This window comes from Schistocerca nitens, chromosome 2, assembly GCF_023898315.1.
Source record: "Schistocerca nitens isolate TAMUIC-IGC-003100 chromosome 2, iqSchNite1.1, whole genome shotgun sequence".
Taxonomy (NCBI): Eukaryota; Metazoa; Arthropoda; class Insecta; order Orthoptera; family Acrididae; genus Schistocerca; species Schistocerca nitens.
In genome coordinates this window covers 180,541,456-180,568,628 of record NC_064615.1, presented here as the reverse complement: position 1 = coordinate 180,568,628, position 27,173 = coordinate 180,541,456, and the positions used below count along the sequence as shown (strand labels likewise).

The 27,173-nt window shown below is 44.4% G+C and overlaps 1 protein-coding gene across 11 annotated transcripts in view; it reads right to left on the bottom strand.

Annotated features, from left to right (window-relative positions):
- The window catches only part of LOC126235858 (protein Mpv17-like), a 294,748-nt gene that overhangs the window by 201,197 nt on the left and 66,378 nt on the right, over positions 1-27,173 (bottom strand). For 4 of the 11 annotated variants that reach the window (XM_049944742.1, XM_049944736.1, XM_049944743.1 and 1 more), the window contains exon 1: positions 1,891-2,601. The exons of 2 other annotated variants lie outside the window; for them this stretch is intronic. Coding sequence is in view for 4 of the 9 variants with exons in the window: in XM_049944735.1 (XP_049800692.1) it covers positions 2,852-2,888 (37 nt within the window). In the remaining 5 variants the exon portion in view is untranslated. Of the gene's footprint in view, positions 1-1,890; positions 2,602-2,851; positions 3,044-27,173 lie in introns of those variants that run through there. 5 more of the 11 variants (XM_049944738.1, XM_049944739.1, XM_049944735.1 and 2 more) reach the window with 4 other exon arrangements.

The following is a 27,173-nucleotide window of genomic DNA, read 5'->3' as shown; positions in this document are numbered from 1 at the left end:
TTAAACTTCGAAAAGACTCACTATATGCAATTTAGAACCTGTAAGAGGTTTCCACCCAGCATATGCATAAAATACGAAGAAGAGCAGATAGAAGAGGCTGACAGTCTTAAATTCCTGGGATTACAACTTGATAATAAATTCAGTTGGGAAGAGCACACCACAGATCTGCAGAAACGCCTTAACAAATCTGTATTTGCAATTCGAGTGTTAGCAGACATAGGAGACATAAAAATGAAAAAGCTTGCATACTTTGTCTACTTTCATTCCATAATGTCATATGGTATAATATTTTGGGGTAACTCTTCAAGTCAAACAAAAGTTTTCAGAGTCCAAAAGCGTGTAATACGTATTATTTGTGGAGTAAATTCACGGACGTCCTGTAGAAACCTCTTCAAAGAACTGGGTATACTAACTACTGCCTCTCAGTATATTTACTCATTAATGAAATTTGTCCTAAATAATATATCTCTTTTTCCAACAAACAGCTCAGTTCATACATACAATACCAGGAACAAAAATGATCTGCACAAGGACTTAAAAGCACTTACTTTAGTTCAAAAAGGGGTCCACTACTCAGGAACACTCATCTTCAATAATTTGCCAGTAAACATAAAAAATTTAGTTACAAATAAAGATCAGTTTAAAAGGAGCCTGAAAGACTTACTAGTGGCCAACTCCTCCTACTCTACTGACGAATTTTTTAATACAAACAAATGATGTATTGTATATATTCATACTATTAGTATTGTTATTTCAGCTTAAAAAAAATTACATGTTCCACATCCACGAGGATCTCCTCAGCACGGATCTATGGAACGTAATCTAATCTAATCTAATCTAATGAAGGTGGTCTCTTAATTGAGACTATTTGTCCGGAAATAAGTAATCATTACAACAACATAAAAGTTATGTACTGGATTCCTCCTTCCATTTTTTGTATTTTATGTACATTACTTATAAATAATATGCATCAAATTATTCGCCAGAGACTTGTCCATAATCTAATACAGGCATTCTGAATTTATCTCTAAGTTTTACTTTTTATGAAGAAAAGTGTAGTAGGCCTAAATACGCATAAACATTAGGCTGTGCTACAGGTCCGGTACAACAAACTTCATTTGGTATAAATACATGTTGGCTTGGCCAACGGGATCACTCTTTAAATACAGTATAGTTGTGCAGTACAGTTTACAGGAACTATGCAGTGATAAGTAAACTGCAGTAGCTAGTATACCACAATGAGCAGGATATAATTCTATTCTTATATCTATCACTAACTGCTAATGTTAAGTGTTAAAGTATCTAGTGTGTTCCCAATATACAATTTTATTCTCATATCTATCACTAACTGCAAATGTTAGTACCTACTGTGTACTCAGTACGCAACAGCACCCTACAATTAAAAATTGTTGTTTGCGCGGTATACTACAGAAGCAACTTCCCCATAACCTGAGGTTTAGCCTTATGGTCATTATGGGAATACAGAACATCAAGTGAGATTTAGTAAATAATTGTCAGCACAATGCACAGGAACAGGAAATGTTTATTATGTAGTCATTTCGATTATCTCACTCTAAGAAGTACAAACGGCCATAAGAGTCATTGAAAATAAACACAAACCACAAGACAGTTCCGAACTTCACTGGTAAATCTCATTTAGTAACGAGCTGCTGAACTCAGCTTCAAGTAACTAAATTAGTGGCCATTTACGTTCCCGTAACAGTTGTCTTTAAACGGAAACGAATTCAAACTGCCACACAAACGATATGTTTTCAATAAGAAATAGATTACTACAGAAACATGATCCGTCATCTACTGTAAACGCTTCGAGACATCAACTCACACTCTTGGTCTCATGTTATAGGTATATATTATAAACCATATACATACCTCAAGACAGAAAATTAACTCACGGGCAACATAATGGGCCTTAGGATTTGGGATGATCTTATGGCAACCAATTTACGCTTTACTCCGTCTAAATGGCATGATAAATGTTTTAAATGATCTAATGACATTGACCGCCAAATGTTTGTAGGGAACATTTCCTCAGAGTAATATATCCAAAACATAAAACACTTAATGGTCAGTCAGAAACGATCCACACGCGAAGACTTATAAGATGAAAAATAAAACAATAATCAGTACGACAAAACGTGTATGTATATATTTTTTTTCAGCATTTATTTAAACTTCCACGCCACAACAGCAAAACACCAGTTTTCATCGCAAAGCTCCTCGGTGAAAGATGTATCATTCTTTCTTTTCAAGTGCAACATCATCTCAAATACATTGCGGATAAAATTTTGAGACTGAACATCTGTTTGGTTTACATTCCATATGAAATACAGAACAATACAAAGTACGATCATAAAGGACAGCAAAGTAAGACCATTTCCCTGACCGCTATCGATGAAACCTTGAACATGACTGATTGCTTTATTCATCCGTAGAACAGCACACTTCGTATTACACTGTGTGTGTCTTAAAAACAAAAATTGATAGGCGTAGTACAGGATAACAGAAACGTTCCAATAAGCATGTGTCCACAAACGAGCCATTTGGAAGAAACTTGTGAATATGTGGTTACGATACGCCATTGACTTCAGTAGGCCTACTGTTTGTACAAGGTGTTTTTCTTTTCTTTTCTTTCTTTCTTGCTTTCTTTTGTAACTATTTCAGTCTCTTTCTTTGCATAATACAGGGTGTTCCATTTATCTGATGACCGCACACACGGCGCAGGACATGGCGCGCAGCGATCTGTCCGTTGCCCAGCGAATCAGATGACGAGTCGCATGTTTAGAACCGCAGTATTAAATTTAATATATACACAAATAAATTTCGTACTCACCAATGTCACATAAGAAGATGCTGGAATAACCTGCCATAGTTTCCACGCGTTTCTGACATCAACTCAAGAAATTATTCATCAGACGGTTGAATTCTCTATGGGAAATAGAATTAATTGATTTGCAGATATTATTCTTGAGTTCCTGTACCGTTGCGGAATTGTTGTGTACACTTTATCGAATAGTGCCCCCAACCCTTCCCGCCCAGCAAACAGAAATCACACGGAGATAAATCGGAACTTCAAGCGGGCCAGATGTTGTTGCTTATGACTCTGTCATGGAACACAACGTGAACTGCGTACAAACGAACATTGGCTGTGTTGGCCCTTCCCAAATCTTGTTGAAAAAATGCCAAGCTTCATTCTGTTTTACTCATTTCATTGAAAAAACGGGTTGCAAAATGTTTTGCACTTATCTTTCACTGCTACCTGTTTCATTAGGACTGTTACTGTGTCACCACTATTTTCTGGTCGTGAAGAGGTTTCTCGAGAAGCAGAATAGGTCTATCAACAGTTTTGGGAATTAACATACCCATGTAAATGGAAAAGACCCCGTCTGAAAACACAATTAGATAAAGATCTAGTTCACCGTCATGCACATGTCTGAAAACCCGTTCGCAAAACCTAACCCTATGCATGGGATCACCAGGTTTAAGTTCTTGCACTATTCTTACTTTATAGGGCCTTAGCCCAAGTAACTTACAGGGTGTTTCAAAAATGACCGGTATATTTGAAACGGCAATAAAAACTAAACGCGCACCGATAGAAATACACCGTTTGTTGCAATATGCTTGGGACAACAGTACATTTTCAGGCAGACAAACTTTCGAAATTACATTAGTTACAATTTTCAACAACAGATGGCGCTGCGGTCTGGGAAACTCTATAGTACGATATTTTCCACATATCCACCATGCGTAGCAATAATATGGCGTAGTCTCTCAATGAAATTACCCGAAACCTTTGGCAACGTGTCTGGCGGAATGGCTTCAAATGCAGATGAGATGTACTGCTTCAGCTGTTCAATTGTTTCTGGATTCTGGCGGTACACCTGGTCTTTCAAGTGTCCCCACAGAAAGAAGTCACAGGGGCTCATGTCTGGCGAATAGGGAGGCCAATCCACGCCGCCTCCTGTATGTTTCGGATAGCCCAAAGCAATCACACGATCATCGAAATATTCATTCAGGAAATTAAAGACGTCGGCCGTGCGATGTGGCCGGGCACCATCTTGCATAAACCACGAGGTGTTCGCAGTGTCGTCTAAGGCAGTTTGTACCGCCACAAATTCACGAAGAATGTCCAGATAGCGTGATGCAGTAATCGTTTCGGATCTGAAAAATGGGCCAATGATTCCTTTGGAAGAAATGGCGGCCCAGACCAGTACTTTTTGAGGATGCAGGGACGATGGGACTGCAACATGGGGCTTTTCGGTTCCTTCAAACAGATCCTTTATTGTATCGCTTTTCGGTCCTTTGGTTACATTAAACCTCCGTTGAAAACTTCGTCTTGTTGTAACAACACTGTGGTCTAGGCGGTGGAATTCCAACACCAGAAAAATCATCTGTTCTAAGGAATAAACCATGTTGTCTACAGCACACTTGCACTTGTGAACAGCACACGCTTACAGCAGAAAGACGACGTACAGAATGGCGCACCCACAGACTGCGTTGTCTTCTATATCTTTCACATCACTTGCAGCGCCATCTGTTGTTGAAAATTGTAACTACTGTAATTTCGAAAGTTTGTCCGCCTGAAAATGTACTGTTGTCCCAAGCATATTGCAACAAACGGTGTATTTCTATCGCTGCTCGTTTAGTTTTTATTGCCGTTTCAAATATACCGGTCATTTTTTAAACACCCTATAGCAGCTCTGTGTACAGATGTGCAAGAAATGTGTGTAAGAGACTTCGTAGCGGAATTTTCCAGGTAGTATGCAGTGTCATCGAGATGAGCTTCTGTGACTGTGCATCGTCTTTTACACTCCTTGTCATTAACTTTTCCTGTTACACAAAATTTATTCACTAATTGGTCAATTTCATGACGACTCGGGATTAGAGCACCTGGAAATTTCTGTTCAGACAATCTCTGGGCAGTACGAGCAGACTATGCATACACATGCGAATCGTAAATAAATACTCGTTATAGAATGGAAGCAATCGGTCTTGCCAATGTTGCGTTCGCAGACTGCAGTGTTAAGCTTGTTATGTTTGTTTCACCGTTCGGATGACACTAGACTAAAAACGCTTAGTGTGGCATAACTCCGTGTGGCTGATAAGAGCTGAGCAACCTGCCTGCCCAGATGGCTGATGGAATGAACGTGTTGCTCGCCACGCCGGCGGACGGCTGATTTAAGGTGGATTCACACTTGTTGGAACATCACCGTCAAGTTTTTGAGCGTCGACCGTCAGAGAAATTCCTGAGCATTCACACCACATGGCACATCAACTTCGAAAGAACATCGTGACGTTGCAGCTGGTTAATAAAATACCCACGAGAGGCGTGTGAGGTAACGGGCGAGTTGCGGCGCCATGGAAATATTCTAAGTTCAGAGTTGGCGAATGGCGGCCACCGCTCGGGCCGCGCGGCAGGGCCGAGCTCGTTAGCAAACACGTGGTCCCATCCGTTAGCCGGACGATAGGGGTAACCCCAGCGCATGGTCTAGCCGCGCGGCTGGGAATTCCGCTGTGACGAGGACGGTGCTTTGTGTCGATTGTCGATGAAGATGTCTATGCCGGGAGTGCCAAGGATGGCGGACTTCGTGAAACCTTAATGGCAGACTTTCCACAGTTCGTACAGTAATTAACAGTAGCCAGATGAATCATGATACCTTAAAAAGAAACATATACAGTACTATTATTTGCACGACGATTCTGATGGTGTAATCAGATTTTCAATATCTTTATTAGTTTAAAGTTTAGCATCTGACGGTAAATTATACAAGTAACACCCAGCAACGAATTTGCAAAATATAAACGCTTCATCTGATTTTGTCGACCGCCGTGTCTTTAGAAAGCTATTAGAGTAAACCTAATTTTGTATGAATTACAGGCATGTAACTTAAATAGTACATGAGTTACTGGAGGTCAAAGTGGCCGATTACTATCGATCGCGCCAGGCCATAAGTACTCCACAGTTACACGAAAAAACGGTAGCAGCATGCTTATAAATATATTTATTCATCTGTCTTTGTTTATAACCGATGTATACTATTCATGAAGAAATTGGTTAAATATTTAAAGTGTTTTAGAAAGCACAGAGACTTTAGGCTACTGGCCTATCTTTTCTTATGATACTGTATATTTTTATTTAGTTGCTTATGTATTTAATAATGAGTGTTAGAGCGTGTTTATAGTCCAGCCGTAGGAATATTTATTTAATTTCAAGTTATTTAAATGTAGCTCCAGTATTTCGTGTGTGTTTAAATATGTTTGTGAGTGTACGTTGGATTGAAGATGTGGTGTCACCGCCAGACACCACACTTGCTAGGTGGTAGCTTAAATCGGCCGCGGTCCATTAGTACATGTCGGACCCGCGTGTCGCCACTGTCAGGATCGCAGACCGAGCGCCACCACAAGGCAGGTCTCGAGAGACGTACTAGCACTCGCCCCAGTTGTACGACGACGTTGCTAGCGACTACACTGACGAAGCCTTTCTCTCATTTGCCGAGAGACAGTTAGAATAGCCTTCAGCTAAGTTAATGGCTACGACCTAGCAAGGCGCCATTTGTACCATTGCATGTATCTCAAGATGGTCTCACTTGTATCATCAAGAATGCTGTATACCAAAGGACGATATAAAAGTTAAGTGTTCTAGTAGCTACGTTCTTTTCTTTATCACATTCATTACGAATCCTGTTCCAGACTTCGCGCCAGTCGGCGTGTGTGTACGTGTGCCCTTTCGGCTACCCGTCTCTGTGGACTGGCTGCCTTGTCAGTCCACTACAGAAGACATGGCGCGAGCGCTCTAGCCAATCACAGCGCTCGTGAATGGTGAGATTAGATGGAAGCGAGTACGGGAGAGGAGGACACAGGCGTTCTGGGGTAGGGCACTGGACACGGGAGGTGCTGGACGCGACGGACGAGTCGGCGGAAAGACTTGGACAGTGGAGCAATTTGTGCGTGGTCGCGGAGGATAGAAATATTTCGGAGTGCTGACCTGTGCACTTGTGAGATTTCCGTGGCTCCTGCAGTGAAGACGTAGTGTGCGCTTAGAAGTGAATGTATCGCGAGCTATGTTGTTGTTCATAACTAATTTCGTGCATTTGGAATCTATTGTTTCCCTGTTATTCAACTTACATTTTATTTAATTGCTGGACCATCGACACAAAGAAGTGTTTTGCAGAAATATACTGCATTCTCAAAAATATTTCTACTACGGTACTCATCATTTAAAGTCGTTAAGATAGTACCTGCAGATTTTATTTAATTGCAATCTTTCATTTATAAATTTATATGTTACATTCATAATTCGCAATTGCCGAATGATAGAAACCTTCGACCACTTGATTCATGTGTGTATTCTTATCATATACTGTAGACTCAGCAGTATTTGGCCTGTAATGCGGCAACTACGTATCCCAGCCCCTAGATAAAGAAACCAGCCAAAACTTACAATATTTCAACTCTTGAGTCGGAGGGCGCTTAGTTATTTCAAAGCCCGCAGGCGCTATTTCGTAGTTCATGGTACCTCGTCATAAAATGCCGAAATTTGGTTTAAAAGAGCTTGCAATGATTGTTGTTGCACTTGATGGCGAGGAACAGGAACAGATGGCAAAAAGAGTCTGTGATAGAAAAAAAATGTTAAAATTCGAGACTGTAGAGGAAAGTTCGACACTTTTTTTTTAGAAGGACTTGGAAGAGGAAGAGACATCATTCAATAAATATTTCAGAATGTCTAAACAACAGTTTTTTTAACCTGTTAAGCAAGATACAAATAAAATCTATGAAGACAAATTCAAGATTTAAGCGCCCAATAGCACCACAGCAGAAGCTGATAGTTTGCCTAAGGTTTGTCTACATCGCCCATTTTGGTGTCTAAACAAAACAAATATTTAGGTGCTACTTGCCGGCAGCAACAGGGAAATATCACGTGACTCCGTCCATGGCGCGTCGAAACATCGTTCCCGAGAAACCTTGACGTGACATGATGTGTCGATGACGTTCTGTTGACGGCGTGTGTGAATGCCACCATTTGCATTACAGAGGAGAATGTTTTGACGTGACTGACTTGACAGTTAACGTTGTCAAATGTGAATCCACGTTTACCCGACGACAGCTGGAGGCTACGGCAGGGAACACGGCGCTGTTGGCTAATCAGTCAAAAATGTTCAAATGTGCGTGAATTCCTAAGGGACCAAACTGCTGAGGTCATCGGTCCCTAGACTTACAAACTACTTAAACTAACTTTAACTTATGCTAAGAACAACACACACACCCATGCCCGAGGGAGGACTCGAACCTCCGGCGCATCATACAGTCCATTGTGCTTGCAACCACACTTCGATATTATACTGTATAAAAGTAGTATCACACTGAGATCAGATGGTAGCAGTTTTTGATAACCACGGAAGAGGACTTCAGCACCAACACTTTCTACTTCGATGCTGAGCTGTGAAAATGAAACCATAGAAAACTGATAAAAACTTTTGTATTTGTTTTTGTAAATTCAGTAATTTGAGAATTGCACTAACAATATATTGCTTATAATTTCATTAACATTGGACAAATATGTTTCAAGATTTAGGGTTTTATAAGTGAGCAGTTGCTAACGAAGACGCCCAAAACTCGGACAAGCAATTCTTACTCTAATTATGAATAAAAAATGATTATTGAAATTTAAAAGCAAATTGTCTTATGTACCCTGACGCAAAATTAAACAAGGAAAATTTTTGGAGTAACTCATTTTACGGTAAGTCTATTGGCTCATTTGCGGTTGAAGTCTAAACTTTATTATCCATAATAAAAATTCGACGAGATTCTAGCTGCCTCTTGACTTACACCTCTGACATTCTCTTCACTACTGCTTTGTTTTCCCATGTCATTCGCATGTTTTCCCTTAGAAGTTCTGTATGGTACACTGGAATTCATGACATGCTCTGCATATCAGATGTGGCCATTATTAAAGCAATGATGGATGTGAGAATGTGGTTTAAACTGTTTTAACCCTAGTCTGTGAAAATGGTTTGTAACTGAAACCGGTCGATATTTGGGTTTTAGATAAGAAAGCGGCTGATGGTGAAACATGCATTTAATACACCTAATATTTCCTTAGTGTGTGATAGTTTTCAAAAGATGCCACCATGGAAAGAACAACATCACACTTTTTACAGCTAATGCGTGACATTTTTCACTTTGAATTAGCAGCACATATTTCACAGCATCCCTGGGAAACCTTTTTCTGGATTACGTCCTCTTTATTTTGCAGTCTAAATGGAGTTTCTTGCTTTGGTGTCTGTGGGATCTCAGTCTTACAAGTTTGTCCATGAAACCTATCTAGCAAATGGGTGGATTCGTTCGAAGTGGAATTTCGCCGGTGCTGTGTTCTGTTTCTTTTTTGCTTCAGAAATTGTTTTAGTGGTCAGCACACACAGGTTAGTCAAATGGAAGAAAACCTTCTTGTACCACTTCATGATACTTCGAATGCAGTGTACAGAACTTAAAATCATGTCTGTCTTATTAACAACATGCACTGACGAATTGTAGTTATTACATAAATAGGTTTAAATTTATTTTGACCTGTTTTATGTTCCTTCTCAGTTTCAACAAAATTTGGGCCATTTACAGTGAAGCATCCAGACTTCTTTGTTTTCCATCCATTTTAGTCCCAACAGTGTTCCACAGGACTTGAATTGTATTTCCCATTTTCTTCAGTTTATCGCCCAATGGTGGCAAATGTTTCCTATTTTTGTGCACTGTTGCAATAGCATTGATAAATTTCTGGTGGAGACATGGGAATAATTCAGGGTTCGAATACCAGTTGTCCAAATCAATAGCGTGGCAATAACAAACTCATAACAACATGACGCTAATTTTCCCCAGTCAGCGTTTCTGGATTCTACACTACTGGCCATTAAAATTGCTACACCACGAAGATGACGTGCTACAGACGCGAAATTTACCGACAGGAAGAAGATGCTGTGATATGCAAATGATTAGCTTTTCAGAGCATTCACACAAGGTTGGCGCCAGTGGCGATACCTACAACGTGCTGACATGAGGAAAGTTTCCAATCGATTCCTCTTACACAAACAGCAGTTGGTCGGCGTTGCCTGGTGAAACGTTGTGATGCCTCGTGTAAGGCCAAGAAATGCGTACCATCACGTTTCCGACTTCGATAAAGGTCGGATTGTAGCCTATCGCGATTGCGGTTTATCGTATCGCGACATTGCTGCTCGCGTTGGTCGAGATCCAATGACTGTTAGCAGAATATGGGATCGGTAGGTTCAGAAGGGTAATATGAAACGCCGTGCTGGATCCCAACGGCCTCGTATTACTAGCAGTCGTGATTACAGGCATCTAATCCGCATGGCTGTAACGGATCGTACGTCTCGATCCCTGAGTCAACAGATGGGGACGTTTGCAAGACAACAACCATCTGCACGAACAGTTGGACGTTTTCAGCAGCATGAACTATCAGCTCGGAGACCATGGCTGCGGTTACCCTTGACGCTGCATCACAGACAGTAGCGCCTGCGGCGGTGTACTCAACGATGAACCTGGATGCACGAATGGCAAAACCTCATTTTTTCGGATGAATCCAGGTTCTGTTTACAGCATCATGATGGTTGCATCCGTGTTTGGCGACATCACGGTGAAAGTACATTGGTAGCGTGTATTCGTCATCGCCATACTGGCGTATCACCCGGCGTGATGGTATGGGGTGCCATTGGTTACAGGTATCGGTCACCTCTTGTCCTTTGAACAGTGAACTTTACATTTCAGATGTGTTACGACCCGTGGCTCTGCCCTTCATTCGATCCCTGCAAAACCCTATATTTCAGCAGGATAATGCACGACTGCATGTTGCAGGTCCTGTACGGGCCTTCCTGGATACAGAAAATGTCCAACTGCTGCCCTGGCAAGCACATTCTCCAGATCTCTCACCAACTGAAAACGTCTGGTCAATGGTGGCCGAGCAAACTCTCGTCACAATACACCAGTCACTACTCTTGATGAACTGTGGTAACGTGTTGAAGCTGCATGGGCAGCTGTACCTGTACACGCCATCCAACCTATGTTTGACTCAATGCCCAGGCGTATTAAGGCCGTTATTACGGCCAGAGGTGGTTGTTCTGGGTACTGATTTCTCAGGATCTATGCACCCAAATTGCGTGAAAATGTAATAAAAAAAAAGGTTCAAATGGCTCTGAGCACTATGGGACTTAACTTCTGAGGTTATCAGTCCCCTAGAACTTAGAACTACTTAAACCTAACCAACCTAAGGACATCACACATATCCATGCCCGAGGCAGGATTCGAACCTGCGACCGTAGCGGTCTTGCGGCTCCAGACTGAAGCGCCTAGAACCGCTCGGCTACTCCGGCCGGCGAAAATGTAATCACATGTCAGTTCTAGTATAATGTATTTGTCCAATGGACACCCGTTTATCATCTGCATTTCTTCTTGGTGTAGCAATTTTAATGGCCAGTAGTGTATTTCTGTGGTGGCACCAGTGTAGATAATATAATGTAGAATATAATTACTTTGTACACCAAAAAGAACGAAAACTTTAATACCAAAACGGCTATGTTTCTTTGGTATACACTGCTTAGATGAAAGCCTTCCTGTGAAAAGTAGCAGACTTTCATCTGTTATTAAATTTTCAAAAGGGACTGTGGCCTCACGGAATTTTTTCCTTGTGTGCTCTACAATGTGCATTATTTTCACAACAGTATCATATCTTGAGATATGGCCAAATTGTCGCTCAAATGCACTACATGCAGAATCAGTTTGTATCATTCCTTGGACATTATATGCGAAAATATTGATGTTTGAAGCAACGAATCTGTTGACCAATTTTCATTCACTTCTAACTTTTTAGTTCTTGGCATAAGCAGCAACAGAATTCTTCAGGCTTCCATCATGCTAAGGTGCTTTTTCTGTTAGAAATGTGTAATAATTATTTATCTCTTTATAAGTGGTAGAAACAAATTCAAATGACATAAAGTACCAAAAAAATCTAAATGACTCGCAGACTCTTTGATGTCACCACTTACAGTCATAAACGTGCAGTGAACTGCCTTCACTGCCGCGCCCATGCACTATGTTCAAGGGAGAGACTTGGTGATGGGAAATGACGAGAGTCGTTTGTGTCTGTGACACACAGTTGTTTTTCCACACCTTGCAAAATAGTACAGACAACGTCTATCGTTAACTACGTCCATATAGGCGCGTTGCACTGGCGGTATGGCTTGATCACCGATCCTGGAGGGTATACACTCCAGTGATGAGCTGTGGGGCGACCGCATGGACCGCACGAGACAAAGGCCACGTCTCCAAAAGTTCAGTTTTCGGCGCGACCTGGTGATGGTGAGCATGGTGACTTTTGCCGATGGGAGAAAAAGCACAGCGAAACGAACAGATACGCACCGTGAAATGAGCGAACGCGCAAGACCTTGTGCACACGTTTGTGGGGAGTCGCGTTAGCTCGACGTACGTGGTCTGTGGCGAGAAAGGTCGGATGCATGTGTCGCGCCGCGTTGACCAGCTCGCACTGCCTGTCTGCCTTGTCCCATGCGGGCCAGCGCGCGACGTTCTGTTGCCAAAATTTAGAGTAACCGAAAAGCTGTGTGCACGGGTCGCGCGAATACCGAGCACCATTTGCTTGTGTCGGTTGTGCCGCAGTTCTGACCTTCACCAGTGTCTGCAGTACGGCCGCCACACAGGTCCCCCACTCAGAGAGCGGAGCTCCTTGTTGTTGTTGTTGTGGTCTTCAGTCCTGAGACTGGTTTGATGCAGCTCTCCATGCTACTCTATCCTGTGCAAGCTTCTTCATCTCCCAGTACCTACTGCAACCTACATCTTTCTGAATCTGTTTAGTGTATTCATCTCTTGGCCTGCCTCTACGATTTTTACCCTCCATGCTGCCCTCCAATACTAAACTGGTGATCCCTTGATGCCTCAGAACATGTCCTACCAACCGATCCCTTCTTCTAATCAAGTTGTGCCGCATACTTCTCTTCTCCCCAATCCTACTCAATACCTCCTCATTACTTATATGATCTACCCATCTAATCTTCAGCATTCCTCTGTAGCACCACATTTCGAAAGTTTCTATTCTCTTCTTGTCCAAACTAGTTATCGTCCATGTTTCACTTCCATACATGGCTACGCTCCATACAAATACTTTCACAAATGGCTTCCTGATACTTAAATCTATACTCGATGTTAACAAATTTCTCTTCTTCAGAAACGCTTTCCTTGGCATTGCCAGTCTACATTTGATATCCTCTCTACTTCGACCATCATCAGTTATTTTGCTGCCCAAATAGCAAAACCCCTTTACTACTTTAAGTGTCTCATTTCCTAATCTAATTCCCTCAGCATCATCCGACTTAATTCGACTACATTCCATTATCCTCGTTTTGCTTTTGCTCAATAATGGTTCAAATGGCTCTGAGCACTATGGGACTTAACTTCTTTGGTCATCAGTTCCCTAGAACGTAGAACTACTTAAACCTAACTAACCTAAGGACATCACACACATCCATGCCCGAGGCAGGATTCGAACCTGCGACCGTAGCGGTCGCGCGGTTCCAGACTGTAGCGCCTAGAACTGCTCGGCCACTCCGGCCGGCTTGCTTTTGTTGACGTTCATCTTATATCCTCCTTTCAAGACACTATCCGTTCTGTTCAACTGCTCTTCTAAGTCCTTTGCTGTCTCTGATAGAATTACAATGTCATCGGCGAACCTCGAAGTTTTTATTTCTTCTCCATAGATTTTCATACCTACTCAGAATTTTTCTTTTGTTTCCTTCACTGCTTGCTCAATATACAGATTGAATAACATCGGGGAGAGGCTACAACCCTGTCTCACTCCCTTCCCAACCACTGTTTCCCTTTCATGCTCCTCGACTCTTATAACTGCCATCTGGTTTCTGTACAAATTGTAAATAGCCTTTCGCTCCCTGTATTTTATCCCTGCCACCTTCAGAATTTGAAAGAGAGTATTCCACTCAACATTGTCAAAAGCTTTCTCTAAGTCTACAAATGCTAGAAACGTAGGTTTGCCTTTCCTTAATCTAGCTCCTAAGATAAGTTGTAGGGTCAGTATTGCCACACGTGTTCCAATATTTCTACGGAACCCAAACTGATCTTACCTGAGGTCGGCTTCTACCAGTTTTTCCCTTCGTCTGTAAAGAATTCGCGTTAGTATTTTGCATCCGTGACTTATTAAACTGATTGTTCGGTAATTTTCACATCTGTCAGCACCTGCTTTCTTTGGGATTGGAATTATTATATTCTTCTTGAAGTTTGAAGGTATTTCGCCTGTCTCATACATCTTGCTCACCAGATGGTAGAGTTTTGTCAGGACTGGCACTCCCAAGGCCGTCAGTAGTTCTAATGGAATGTTGTCTACTCCCGGGGTCTTGTTTCGACTCAGGTCTTTCAGTGCTCTGTCAAACTCTTCACGCAGTATCGTATCTCCCATTTCATCTTCACCTACATCCTCTTCCATTTCCATAAGATTGTCCTCAAGTAAATCACCCTTGTATAGACCCTCTATATACTCCTTCCACCTTTCTGCTTTCCCTTCTTTGAGCTCCATAGCTGCGAAAAACGCGGTGATCGGTCTGTGGCGCGCGGGTATTTGAAGTTCGCGTGCTGCATGGTGACAGTGCGGACGCAGTGGCGGCGGTCGGTCAGCGATGGAGGGGCCGTAGCGAGGCCCACGGGTAAAGACTGGCTGCGGCGCGTACGTCACGAAGGTAGGCCTGAACTCGCTCACTTAATGCAGCACACAAAATGCGTTTCTAAACCTCTTAACCTTCAATTGGGCGTGCATGTACTAACGAGAACTGCATCAAATGGTTCAAATGGCTCTGAGCACTATGGGACGTAACTTCTGAGGTCATGTCCCCTAGAACTTAGAACTACTTAAACCTAACTGAGCTAAGGACGTCACACACATCCATGCCCGAGGCAGGATTTGAACCTGCGACCGTAGCGGTCGCGCGGTTCCAGACTGTAGCGCCTAGAACCGCTCGGCCACTCCGGCCGGCAGAACTGCATCTTCTCCTAGAGTCTGATTCGAGGGCTATCCACAAAGTACATTACGTTTTGGAATTAAAAATAAATAAAGTATTGGGAATTTTTTTTATTATATACAGATGAAAGCCACACTTAAATACTACTTTTCTACATAGTTGCCATTTAAATTAAGGCATTTATCGTAGCGATGGACGAGCTTGGAAATTCCTTCGTCGTAAAATTCGACCGCCTGCGCCTTCAACCACGTGGTTACCTCTTCTTGAAGCTGTGCGTCGTCATCAAAACGCTGCATAGCCAACCACTGCTTCATTGCTGGGAATAAGTGGAAGTCGCTCGGTGCCAGGTCGGGACTGTACGGCGGATGAGGAAACAACTCCCACTTAAAAGATTCGAGAACTTCACGAGTGGCATTTGCCGTGTGGGCCCGGGCATTGTCGTGAACCAGCAAGATCTTTGAGCCCAACTTTCCCCTGCGCTTGTTTTGTATTGCTCTTCTGAGGTTGTGCAGAGTTTGGCAATACCTTTGAGAGTTTATTGTAGTGCCTCTTTCCAGGAAATCCACAAAAATCACACCTTTTCTGTCCCAAAAGACAGTCGCCATCACCTTCCTTGCCGACATTGTCTGCATGCATTTCTTGGGTTTTTGGGGGGAATTTGTGTGCCCCCACTGCATTGACTGCAATTTTGTCTCGCAGTTCACATGCTTAACCCATGTTTCGTTGCCAGTAACGATGCGATCGAGTAATGAGTCGCCATCTTTCTCGTAAGCGTCCAAAAACGCTAACGCTGCAGCCATTCCCTGATTTTTGTGAATCTCTGTCAAGATTTTTGGTATCCATTTTGCACAAAACTTTTGGTAACCGAGCTTTTCGGTAATGATTTCGTGCAACAAACTTCGTGAAATTTGTGGAAAACTCATAGAGAGTTCCGTTATTGTGAAATTACGGTTTTCACGGACGGCGGCATCAACTTTTTCGGCAAGTTCGGCAGTCACTATGCTGGGTCTTCCACTTCGCTCTTCGTCGTGAACATTAGTTCGGCCATTTTTAAATTTTATGACCCATTAACGCACTCCACCTTCAGTGATTATGTTGTCCCCATACACTTCACAAAGCTGCCGATAGATTTCTATCGGTGTACAGGTTTTTGCAGTCAGAAACCTTATTACAGCATGCACTTCACACTTCGCGGCATTTTCAATTAACGCTGACATTTCAAACTGTCACAGTAACTCAACGGAGTACAGCACGCACCTCTCACTAGCACGGCAGGATGCCGACTGAGCGGCGGAATGCCATGACACCAAGATGACCGCGCTAGCCCCGCCCCTAACGGACACAAACGAAAACGTAATGTACTTTGTGGATAGCCCTCGTATTATGAAGTCTTACTGATTACTATTCGTAGAACAAATTTTAAGACCGATTCTCGAGATAAATGGTACAAAGGCATGTTTGTAGCATTTAGTCTTTTCTGCATAACAAGACACCCGTAAAAAATTATCACCAGGCCTATGCACTTTTAATCATTGTAGGACTAATAACAGTAAGATTCCATAATGGATTCCAGTGGAAGATGCAATTCTCTTTTGAACATACACACGAAATTACGAGTTAACAGGGTAGAAACGCAGTTTTTCTGCTGAGTTGAGCTAGTGAGCGAGCGAGCTCGGCCTATCTTCATGACGTACGTGCCACAGCCTGTCTTTCTAGTAGGCCTCGGGCCGTGGCCTGTGACATCAGCACACCGGACTGGCGAGCATGCGATGGGCGTGTTCTCGCGTGGTCAGCCAGTGACAGCAGTGGTGGCAAGCACTGGCTATGAACTGGTTCAAATGGCTCTGAGCACTATGGGACTTAACATCTGAGGTCATCAGTCACCTAGAACTTAGAACTACTTAAACCTAACCAACCTAAGGACATCACACACATCCATGCCCGAGGCAGGATTTGAACCTGCGACCGTAGCAGTCTCGCGGTTCCGGACTGAAGCGCGGCTATGAACTGTCCGTAGCAATGTGCGGCGTAAGCATGTGGCTGCAACTCACCTGGAAAGATGTCTCAAAGGCCAGTGCGCTGATATCTTAATAAGAACATGGAGTGTTCACTAGTGCTATAGGACAAGATTCACCATTTAAATTGTTCAGAATGACATCGAGGATGACAAGTTCAAGTGTTCATGCATTGCGTTGCACTGTCCCACAAGTTCGCTCACTAACTCAGTCATGGAAACACGGCATGGTGCTCGATGTGCGCTTGATGCTCAAGACAATGGAGTCCCAGAGAGTATGTGTAAGTATGGTGCCATCGTGACTCGAACACAGATTCCAGAACTGCTAAGGACAAGCCCAGTGGCGCAGAGTGTGATGTCCAGAGCTCGACAGCAACGCGAATATGGTAACAGGCGCGGACGCCGACCCAGTCTCAACGCCTGATGCGGCAGAGGTACAGGGACACGAACGTGGGTCCAGGAGCTGTGACAGACACATGAGGTATTGTTCGGAGCTCGACTGGAGCTACTGGCTGAAGGTGTGGCCTGCTAGAGACAGGATCTCTACAGCAGACAGCATCACGAGGACGCCAGATTCTAATCGCGCACGGCGGCATGTTTGCTGCTTTGGGTGGCACGTTTGCTGTTTTGGGCGGCATGGCATGTTGACGATGCAGCAAAGCCGTTTGAATCGGTTGCGGCAGCCAGCGCATGTGACGTGGTCTGCTGGCAGCTGTGGTGGAGATGACCACTGCGCCTACTGTGGCCACAGTCTGGGTGGCCTTGCCAGCTGCCTGGGCAGGGTTTTGGGAGGCACATGTGGTGGCACGATTACAGCAGGCTGCAGCTGTGAATCACTGGCGGCTGTGGATATGGGTTCTGCTTGACTGCTGGCAGAGGGACTGTCGTCTGTTGTCAGATTTTCCACTGGGTCAAGAAAATGCATGGCTGCTAAAGCAGTACAAATATTTCAAGAAATTAAAAGAAAAAAACAAATAATAACAAAAAAGACGATGTAAGTTTGCCTTGAGACAGTCAATAGAGACTGTAGACGACTTCCCATTGTACTCAATGTCCAGCGATATTTCTTCTTTGGCGATCACGTCGTGAGGTCTGGAGTAAGGCGACCAGAGAGGTTGCTGCTCCTTGTCGTTATGTAACATAATATGCTTGCAGCGCTTCAGATCAGCAAGCACAAATACCTTCCCTGTGACATGCTGCATCAGTGTGTGAGTCAGAGTGTGTGTCAAAGTGGGTGTCATGCAGGGGTGGTACTTCTACTTCTTCTACAGAATCACCCGGGATTGTCAGAGGTTGCCAGTAAATGAGGTTGGCAGGTGACACGTCGATCTCCTCCTTCAGCATTAATTGCAGGCCGAACAGCATAAGTGAAAGTGCCCCTGTCCATAAGGTGGCATTGCAAGTTAGGGTGGCTTTCAGAGTCCTGAACATGCCATTCTACGCCAGATAGTAGCTTGTTGTCCTATGTAATCAGATGCCACACACTCTGGCGGTGTGTGTGAAGAATGCGCAGTCAAACTGGCGGCTGCAGTCAGTTGTCACGTGACTGGGACTTCTGAAGCATGCCATACAAATATCGATTAAGGTGGTGGCAATGGTCTGGGTGGTGATGTCCGTGATGGGAATTGCCTAAGGCCAGTGAGTGAAGTGGTCCACCATAGGTAGGAGATACTACATGCCTTGAGAGAGAGGGAGTGGGCCACCGAGGTCCACGTGGACGTGCACAAATTGGCGTGTCGTGTCGGGGAAGGTATCCATGGGTGCCTCCCGACTTTGGCACACTAACATGCCATGCAAGTGCGTACCCATTTGCTGCAGTCCTTCCGAAGCCCGGACCAGATAAAATGTGCAGCTATAAACGTTTTAGTGGTGTTGGTGCTGGGGTGTGACACCCTGTGAACATGATCAAAGGCACTTCGCCAGAATTTCTCAAGGAACGGTTGGTGTGTGCCTGTTGAGACGTCACAAAAAATCTTCCGTGTAGAGCTAGGGATAGGTACCAGCTCCAGTTGCAGTCTGCTGGAGGTGCTGTGTTGGAAGCTCTGCAGTTCTTCATCTTCCTACTGCACTTGGGCGACCTCTTCAAAGTCCACAGGGGTGAGATAATGGTACATGATCGGGACAGACGATTGGCAACTACATTGTCTATCCCTGAAATGTTGTGGATGCCACTAGTGAATTGCGACATTGCTGTAATTGCTGAAATTGGCGCAGTGAACACTTAGAGTGATTGTTCTGAAATGCGTGAGTAATCAGTTTGTGGTCGGTGAAAATGATGAATTGTCAGGCTTCTACCAGCAGGCGGAAGTATTCCACTACTGTACATACCACAAGCAACTCTCAGTCATAAGTGCTGCAAGCACTTTGCAATTTGGATTGCTTCTTATATATAGAAATACATCTACATCTACATACATACTCCGTAATCCACCATACGGTGCGTGGCGGAGGGTACCTCGTACCACAACTAGCATCTTCTCTCCCTGTTCCACTCCCAAACAGAACGAGGGAAAAATGACTGCCTCTATGCCTCTGTACGAGCCCTAATCTCTCTTATCTTATCTTTGTGGTCTTTCCGCGAAATATAAGTTGGCGGCAGTAAAATTGTACTGCAGTCAGCCTCAAATGCTGGTTCTCTAAATTTCCTCAGTAGCGATTCACGAAAAGAACGCCTCCTTTCCTCCAGAGACTCCCACCCGAGTTCCTGAAGCATTTCCGTAACACTCGCGTGATGATCAAACCTACCAGTAACAAATCTAGCAGCCCGCCTCTGAATTGCTTCTATGTCCTCCCTCAACTCGACCTGATAGGGATCCCAAACGCTCGAGCAGTACTCAAGAATAGGTCGTATTAGTGTTTTATAAGCGGTCTCCTTTACAGATGAACCACATCTCCCCAAAATTCTACCAATGAACCGAAGACGACTATGCGCCTTCCCCACAACTGCCATTTTATGCTTGTCCCACTTCATATCGCTCTGCAATGTTACGCCCAAATATTTAATCGACGTGACTGTGTCAAGCGCTACGCTACTAATGGAGTATTCAAACATTACAGGATTCTTTTTTCCTATTCATCTGCATTAATTTACATTTATCTATATTTAGAGTTAGCTGCCATTCTTTACACCAATCACAATCCTGTCCAAGTCATCTTGTATCCTCCTACAGTCACTCAATGACGACACCTTCCCGTACACCACAGCATCATCAGCAAACAGCCGCACATTGCTATCCACCCTATCCAAAAGATCATTTATGTAGATAGAAAACAACAGCGGACCTACCACACTTCCCTGGGGCACTCCAGATGATACCCTCACCTCCGAAGAATACTCACCATCGAGGACAACGTACTGGGTTCTATTACTTAAGAAGTCTTCGAGCCTCTCACATATTTGAGAACCAATCCCATATGCTCGTACCTTAGTTAGGAGTCTGCAGTGGGGCGCCGAGTCAAACGCTTTCCGAAGTCAAGGAATATGGCATCCCTCTGATATACCCTTCATCCATGGTTCGCAAGATATGTGAAAAAAGGGCGAGTTGCGTTTCGCAGGAGCGATGCTTTCTAAAGCCGTGCTGATGCATGGACAGCAACTTCTCTGTCTCAAGGAAATTCATTATATTCGAACTGAGAATATGTTCGAGAATCCTGCAACAAACCGATGTTAAGGATATTGGTCTGTAATTTTGAGGATCCGTCCTTCTACCCTTCTTATATACAGGCGTCACCTGCGCTTTTTTCCAGTCGCTCGGGACTTTACGTTGGGCCAGATATTTGCGATAAATGCAAGCTAAGTAAGGAGCCAATGCAGTAGAGTACTCTCTGTAAAACGAATTGGAATCCCATCAGGACCTGGCGATTTATTTATTTTCAACCCATTCAGCTGCTTCACAACCCCAGGGATTTCTATCACTATGTCCTCCATACGGGAATCTGTACGAGACTCAAACGGCGGTATGTTTGTACGATCCTCCTGCGTGAAAGATTTCTCAAACGCTAAATTTAAAATTTCAGCTTTAGTTTTGCTGTCTTCTGTTGCGAGGCTAGACTGATCAGTGAGTGACTGGATGGAAACCTTCGACCCGCTTACCGATTTTACGTAAGACCAGAATTTCCTTGGGTTTTCAGAGTGGATATCATCTCCTGCCGACGTGCTGTTGTAATGCCTCGCCAATGGTGGCTGGCTGGCGTCCACCACTACAGCTAAGAACGCATGAAGTACTGGTTGCGCCAGCAGCATCTCTTATGCAAGATTCCGTTTCGAATCCGTGAAGCTCTCCTCCAGTGCGTCCGTCTAATTCACAGGGGTCTTTCCTTTTGATCTGGGACCATGTAGTGCCATAGTCATGGGCTCTTGCATGATGGCAGCGTTGGGCAGATGGCGGCGATAAAAGCTCAACATGCTGAGGTAATGGCATAATTCTCTGTGTGCCTCCAGATGCAGCACGTTGAGAATCGCTTCCACTTTCTTTGGTAGTGGCGTCGATCCGGTAGGGATAATTTAATGCTCAAGGAAATCGCTTTCCATCACACTGAATGCGACCTTCACTTGACTGATAGCGAAGCTGGCTTCACTCAGGTGCTGAAACACAGTCATTCGTTGGCAGTAGGGGAGCTCAGGTGACTTAGCATACACCTAGAAGTCATCGAGGTGTGTGAAACAAAATGGCAAGATGCCATCCTAGAACCGCTGCCAAGTCTGGGCAGCATTCCGAAGACTGAACGTCATACACAGGCTTTCTAAAAGCCCAAATCTCGTTACGATAGCTATTTTCTCAATTTCTTTGGGCACCACCGGAATTTGGGTATACAACTTTGCACAGTCAATCTTACTAAATACCGCACAGCATGTCAAGGCGTGTCTAAAGACTTGAAGGTGTGGCACTGGGTATCGGCCCGGCACCATTTGCGAATAAGTGCACTATAGTCTCAACACGGGTGCCACGAATTGTCTTTTTTTGTGACTAAATGTAACGCCGATGACCATGGGCTGCTTGATGGTCGAACGATTCCTTGCCGCAGCATGGCCTCAAACTCTGCCTTTGCTACTGCAAGTCTGTCGTGTGCGAGTCGACGTGGGTGGCACGATGTGGAAGGTCTGGGAATAGTTTTTATGTGGTGCACCATCAAACGTTTAATGTCATTCAGTGTGTCAGCCAGGCGGGTGAGGTCAGGGAATTTTTCGAGGATGTTAGCATAAGGTCCAAGGCACTTCACAGGTTTTACACTGTAGAATGGGGCTTGCTGGCACTGTCCTGCTATCTTTAAATTTGTTGTTGCTTCAATGAGCTTACCATTTGCGAGGTCAGCTAGCAGCCTGCAGTGGCCGAGAACGTCCGTGCCCATGATCGGCTCATTGATGTTGGACACAGTAAATGTCCTCAAGAATTTGCAGTGTAGTCCTAGGTCTAAATTCCGGTTGTATGTGCCTTAAGTTTCATGCTGAATTGTTCACAACTGTGAGGGAGAATGCCTTGGCCACCTGCAGTCTCCTAACATAGAAAATGGGAATATCGAAAGTTCCAAACTCGTGCCAAAAAGGTACTTCATGCTGCCCACCTGTTCTGCTATGAAGAGACATTTCAATTCTGTAGAGCAGCTGGTTGCATCTAGGCCTGGTTGCAGTTGGCATTTTGGTGTGGGCATGGAGGACGACACTTTGTCGCTTTGTTGCCAAAGCACACGAGGTACTAGCAGAAGTCACTCACCAGCTGCTCTGCTGTCTGTAGCATACCATTTACGACAGCTGGCGCTGGGTTGCCGGTTCCATGAGCTGGTTTGGCCGTGGCTGGATTGGCTGCCACTGTGGTGCTTGCTGCCTTTTGTCTGTTAATGGCCCAAACAGTCGACTTGCATGGTAAGAGCTGACATCTGTGCGGCCAAGTTGTGCACTAGCTGGTGGTGGCTGCAGGAGGCACTTGCCACCTCGGACATGGGGGAATGGTGTCACAAGCTGCCACAGCTGTGGTGCTGGATGCCATCACCAGCACATCATACACCCAGTTGGCCAAGTGCAGTTGCATCCAGCTGCATCGCTGTCTGTGCTGCTATCACTGCCTGCACATAAGCTGAGAGGCTGTGCGCCCAGACAGTGTGCAACAGCTAGTCAGACTGTGTGAGGCTCTGCAAGTGGCACCGGAACTGTGAGGGTGTCTGGTCACTACATTCCTGTTGCCACAGCAGTTGGTGCACCTTTTGTTCTTAGGACAAAGAGATCCAGTGGATCAGCTCTTCCTTGGGGCATTTGTATGCTGACTGTATCGGCTGGATGGTGATTATGTCCTGCACATTGGCCAGGTAGTTTTGGTTGAGCTGGTGCACTACATGCCCCAATTTTGCAAGGTCACAGGTTACGTGGTTGCTCATGGAGACCACCTCCACTTGGCTGAACCACATTACAGGATTGTGGGTCCAAAAAGGAGGTAGCCTGACCAACACCCATCCAGTGCTTGTAGGCGCTCTAGCAATTGTTTGAGGCATCTGTGTGGTGGGGCTTTGTGGGCCAAATTTTCCTGGGCTGTCTGCAGCTGCACAGCATCTGCAGATGTAGGGCGTGCTTGCAGCTCACTCTCCAACCTCTGGTTGGGTGCGAGCAGGTCCTCCGTAGTCTTTTTTAGCTCTTCTAAAGTCATCATCTTAGCTTAGAGTCAAGTCCTCGCACAAGGGGAAAGCACAAAACGAAAATAACACTACAGGTGACCAGAAAAGCACAAAAAAGAACACCAGACAGTTCGTGATCGAAGTATACTCACACAAAAAGAAAAACAAAAAAATGAATTCGTCCAAAAAAAGTCGATAGTTCATCATTACGGAGCACTATTCAGGTGTGAAAGCGTAAGTGGTTACAGTCATAAATGTGCAGTGAGCCGGTTTTCCTGCCGCGCCACACACTATGCTCAAGGGAGAAGCTTGGTGATGGGAAATGACGAAAGTCGTTTTTGGCATTGACACACATTTACTATTTTCATTCCTTTGAAGACGCTACTAAAAAAGTTTATCATTAATGTCTGTCTGTACAAGCATGTTGCATTGGCGGTACGGCTCGATCACTGGTTGGTTCAAATGGCTCTGAGAACTATGGGACTTAACATCATAAGTCATCAGTCCCCTAGAACTTAGAACTACTTAAACCTAATTGGCCCGCATCTCGTGGTCGTGCGGTAGCGTTCTCGCTTCCCACGCCCGGGTTCCCGGGTTCGATTCCCGGCGGGGTCAGGGATTTTCTCTGCCTCGTGATGGCTGGGTGTTGTGTGCTGTCCTTAGGTTAGTTAGGTTTAAGTAGTTCTGAGTTCTAGGGGACTGATGACCATAGATGTTAAGTCCCATAGTGCTAAGAGCCACTTAAACCTAATTAACCAAAGGACATCATACACATCCATGCCCGAGGCAGGATTCGAACCTGCGACCGTAGCAGTCTCGCGGTTCCAGACTGTAGCGCCTAGAACCGCTCGGCCACTACGGCCGGCGCTCGATCACTGGTCACGGAGGGTATACACTCCAGTGATGACCGCGCGAGGCAAAGGCCGCGTCTCCAAAAGATCAGTTTTTGGCGTCGCTCATGGACCATCGTGACTTTCGCGGACGGGAAGAAAAGCACCACAAAACGAATGGATGCGCGTCGTGAAATGAGCGAATGCGCAAGACTTCGCGCACGCGTTTGTGGAGAGTCGTGTTAGCTCGACGCATGTGGTCCACGTAGAGAAAGGTCGGAGACGTGTGTCGCGTCGCCTTGACCAGCTCGCACTGCTCGCCTGCTTTGTCCTGTGCGGGCCGGTGCGTGACGCACTGCTGTCAAAATTTAGCGTGAAAGTTGCGCGCACGGGCCACGCGAAAGCCGGGCACCGTTTGTTTGTTTCGGCTCTGTCGCATTTCCGTCCTCATTCGTTTCTGCAGTGCAGTCGACACACGTTCACGAAATGGTGACCTTTCTTCACAGTGCGATTATCGGTTTTTTTCGTGACGAAGTTGCGCTAACCACTTCATCTTCATTTCCCTCTTCAGAAGAAGAATCTTCCGAAAAAGTTCCTTGTGGTGATGAAGAATGAGCAGTACATCCAGACACATCGGGATCGTCATCCAAAGAAAGGTCTGAAGTATCACTACCATCTTCATCACTACTATTCATGAGGATTTCCGTTACTTCCTTGTCCGATAAATTACGTTCCGACATTGCAAACGCAATAAAGGCAAACGCTGTGTATCTCTAAATGTGGAAACAGGAACGATTCATAAGCAGAAAGGGTCCAGGAGAAGGCAAAAGTTGTAGTTCTTTCTGACATTTCCAGGAATAGCAGATAATGTCGGTGCTGACAGAAATGTTGAAATATGGAAAACAGCAAGCCGACGTCTGTTTATTTGCTCGCGCGCTGTGGCGTACAGGAATGCCCTTAGCCATCAGGTCTCCCTACCTGCCTGGCATAATTAACTGCCTGTAGCCGTCTGGACAGTCTACCAGGTGGGCGTACACACTGTGGCGAAGCAAGCGCTCTACCCGTTGAGAGGTACCGAGGCGAGCAAGTGTGCCGAGGCTTACTCCAATTCACTGCTAGTAGCGCCACGTCACCATAACGCGTCTGTGCGTAGCACACGAGTATTGCACCATAATTAAGAATGAAATTAAAAGTTAAAGTTGCTTTTTCAAACTCTGTCAAATATGCTTTAGTGTAATAATGTTTAAGCTGTCAAGCTTCAGACTAATTACGTCAATATTTCTACATAAATACATCGTTTTAAGAAAAAATAAGTGGCGCTAAATAATAAAGTTAGGAAGCCAGAAATTGGTCATAATGTGCAGATGTATATCAAAATTGACTGATACAAGTCTCAACGTGATTCAACAATATTTTGGTCAGAATCCACGTTTCTGAGAAAAATTGAAGGCCCTAAATATTAGACTTAGAAATGTGAAAATCTGTACGACGCTTCAGTTCAATATAAAAAAAATAACTACATGACTGTAATAGTCTGCGAGTAATTGACTTAAAAATAAATTTGGAACAAAAACGTCCTTATTTGTAGTAGATTAAGTATCTGTTATATTAATGCCAGAAAGTTTTGATTACAGCATATGATGAAAACTGTTAAATAATACGGCTATAACAAGTTTCAGGACTTTGATGTTAATAACAACCAATACAAGGTCTCTTAAAGTTGTAGTTCAGAGGTCATGTTCTACTGTCAGTTCCATTCTAAAAATTCTAGAAGGCAAAGTTTTAATGCAGGCGAGTTAAAACCTTTTCTGTGATTTTAACCATCTTACCTACATACATGCAAAAATTACAAAGATTCTAAATTGTTATTAAATATTATGTGTCCGAGAAAGCGGCCGTTTAGAGACTGCTACCGTGTGCATGGGGCGGATGACAGCAGGTGTTCCCTTGGCCGTCCGCTGCGCCACATATACAAATACAGACCGAAAGGTGAGGCTAGGCTTCACTTTGCACCCACCTACCGTACGATCAGCGTCAGTCAGTCAGCGTCAGTCGGAGTGCGTGCTACCTCGGATGACGTCAGAGACAGGCTGTTACAAAACACTTATTTACAGTAATAATAGAAAGTGAACTCGCGAGGATTATACACCGTCCTGGATCGCTTAGATGGTTCAAATGGCTCAGAGCACTATGGGGCTTAACTTCTGAGGTCATCAGTCCCCTAGAATTTAGAACGACTTACACGTAACTAACCTAAGGACATCACACACATCCATGTCCGAGGCAGGATTCGAACCTGCGACTGTAGCGGTCGCTCGGTTCCAGACTGTAGCGCCTAGAACCGCTCGGCCACTTTGGCCGGCGATCGCTTAGATTTCGTAAAAGTAACTGTTAGTGTGCCGCCTGTAAGGTTAAAAAATCCGCGTGGCAAGTGGTGACAATTATTTTCCACTTTTGTGGCGAGCATTTATTTTGATTATCAGCAGTCAGGGTGAAAGACAATTTAGTAGGAACTTACTGTAGAGGTTGCCTCTGAATTGCTCATAGTGCTGTTTAGGATAGAGATATTCACTGCTAGTATGAACATAATGAATATTACAGTGTTGTGCATGTGAAAGTTTACCAAATATGTGTAGCAGTTAGAACTCGAAATATTCGTTTATAATCATAGTC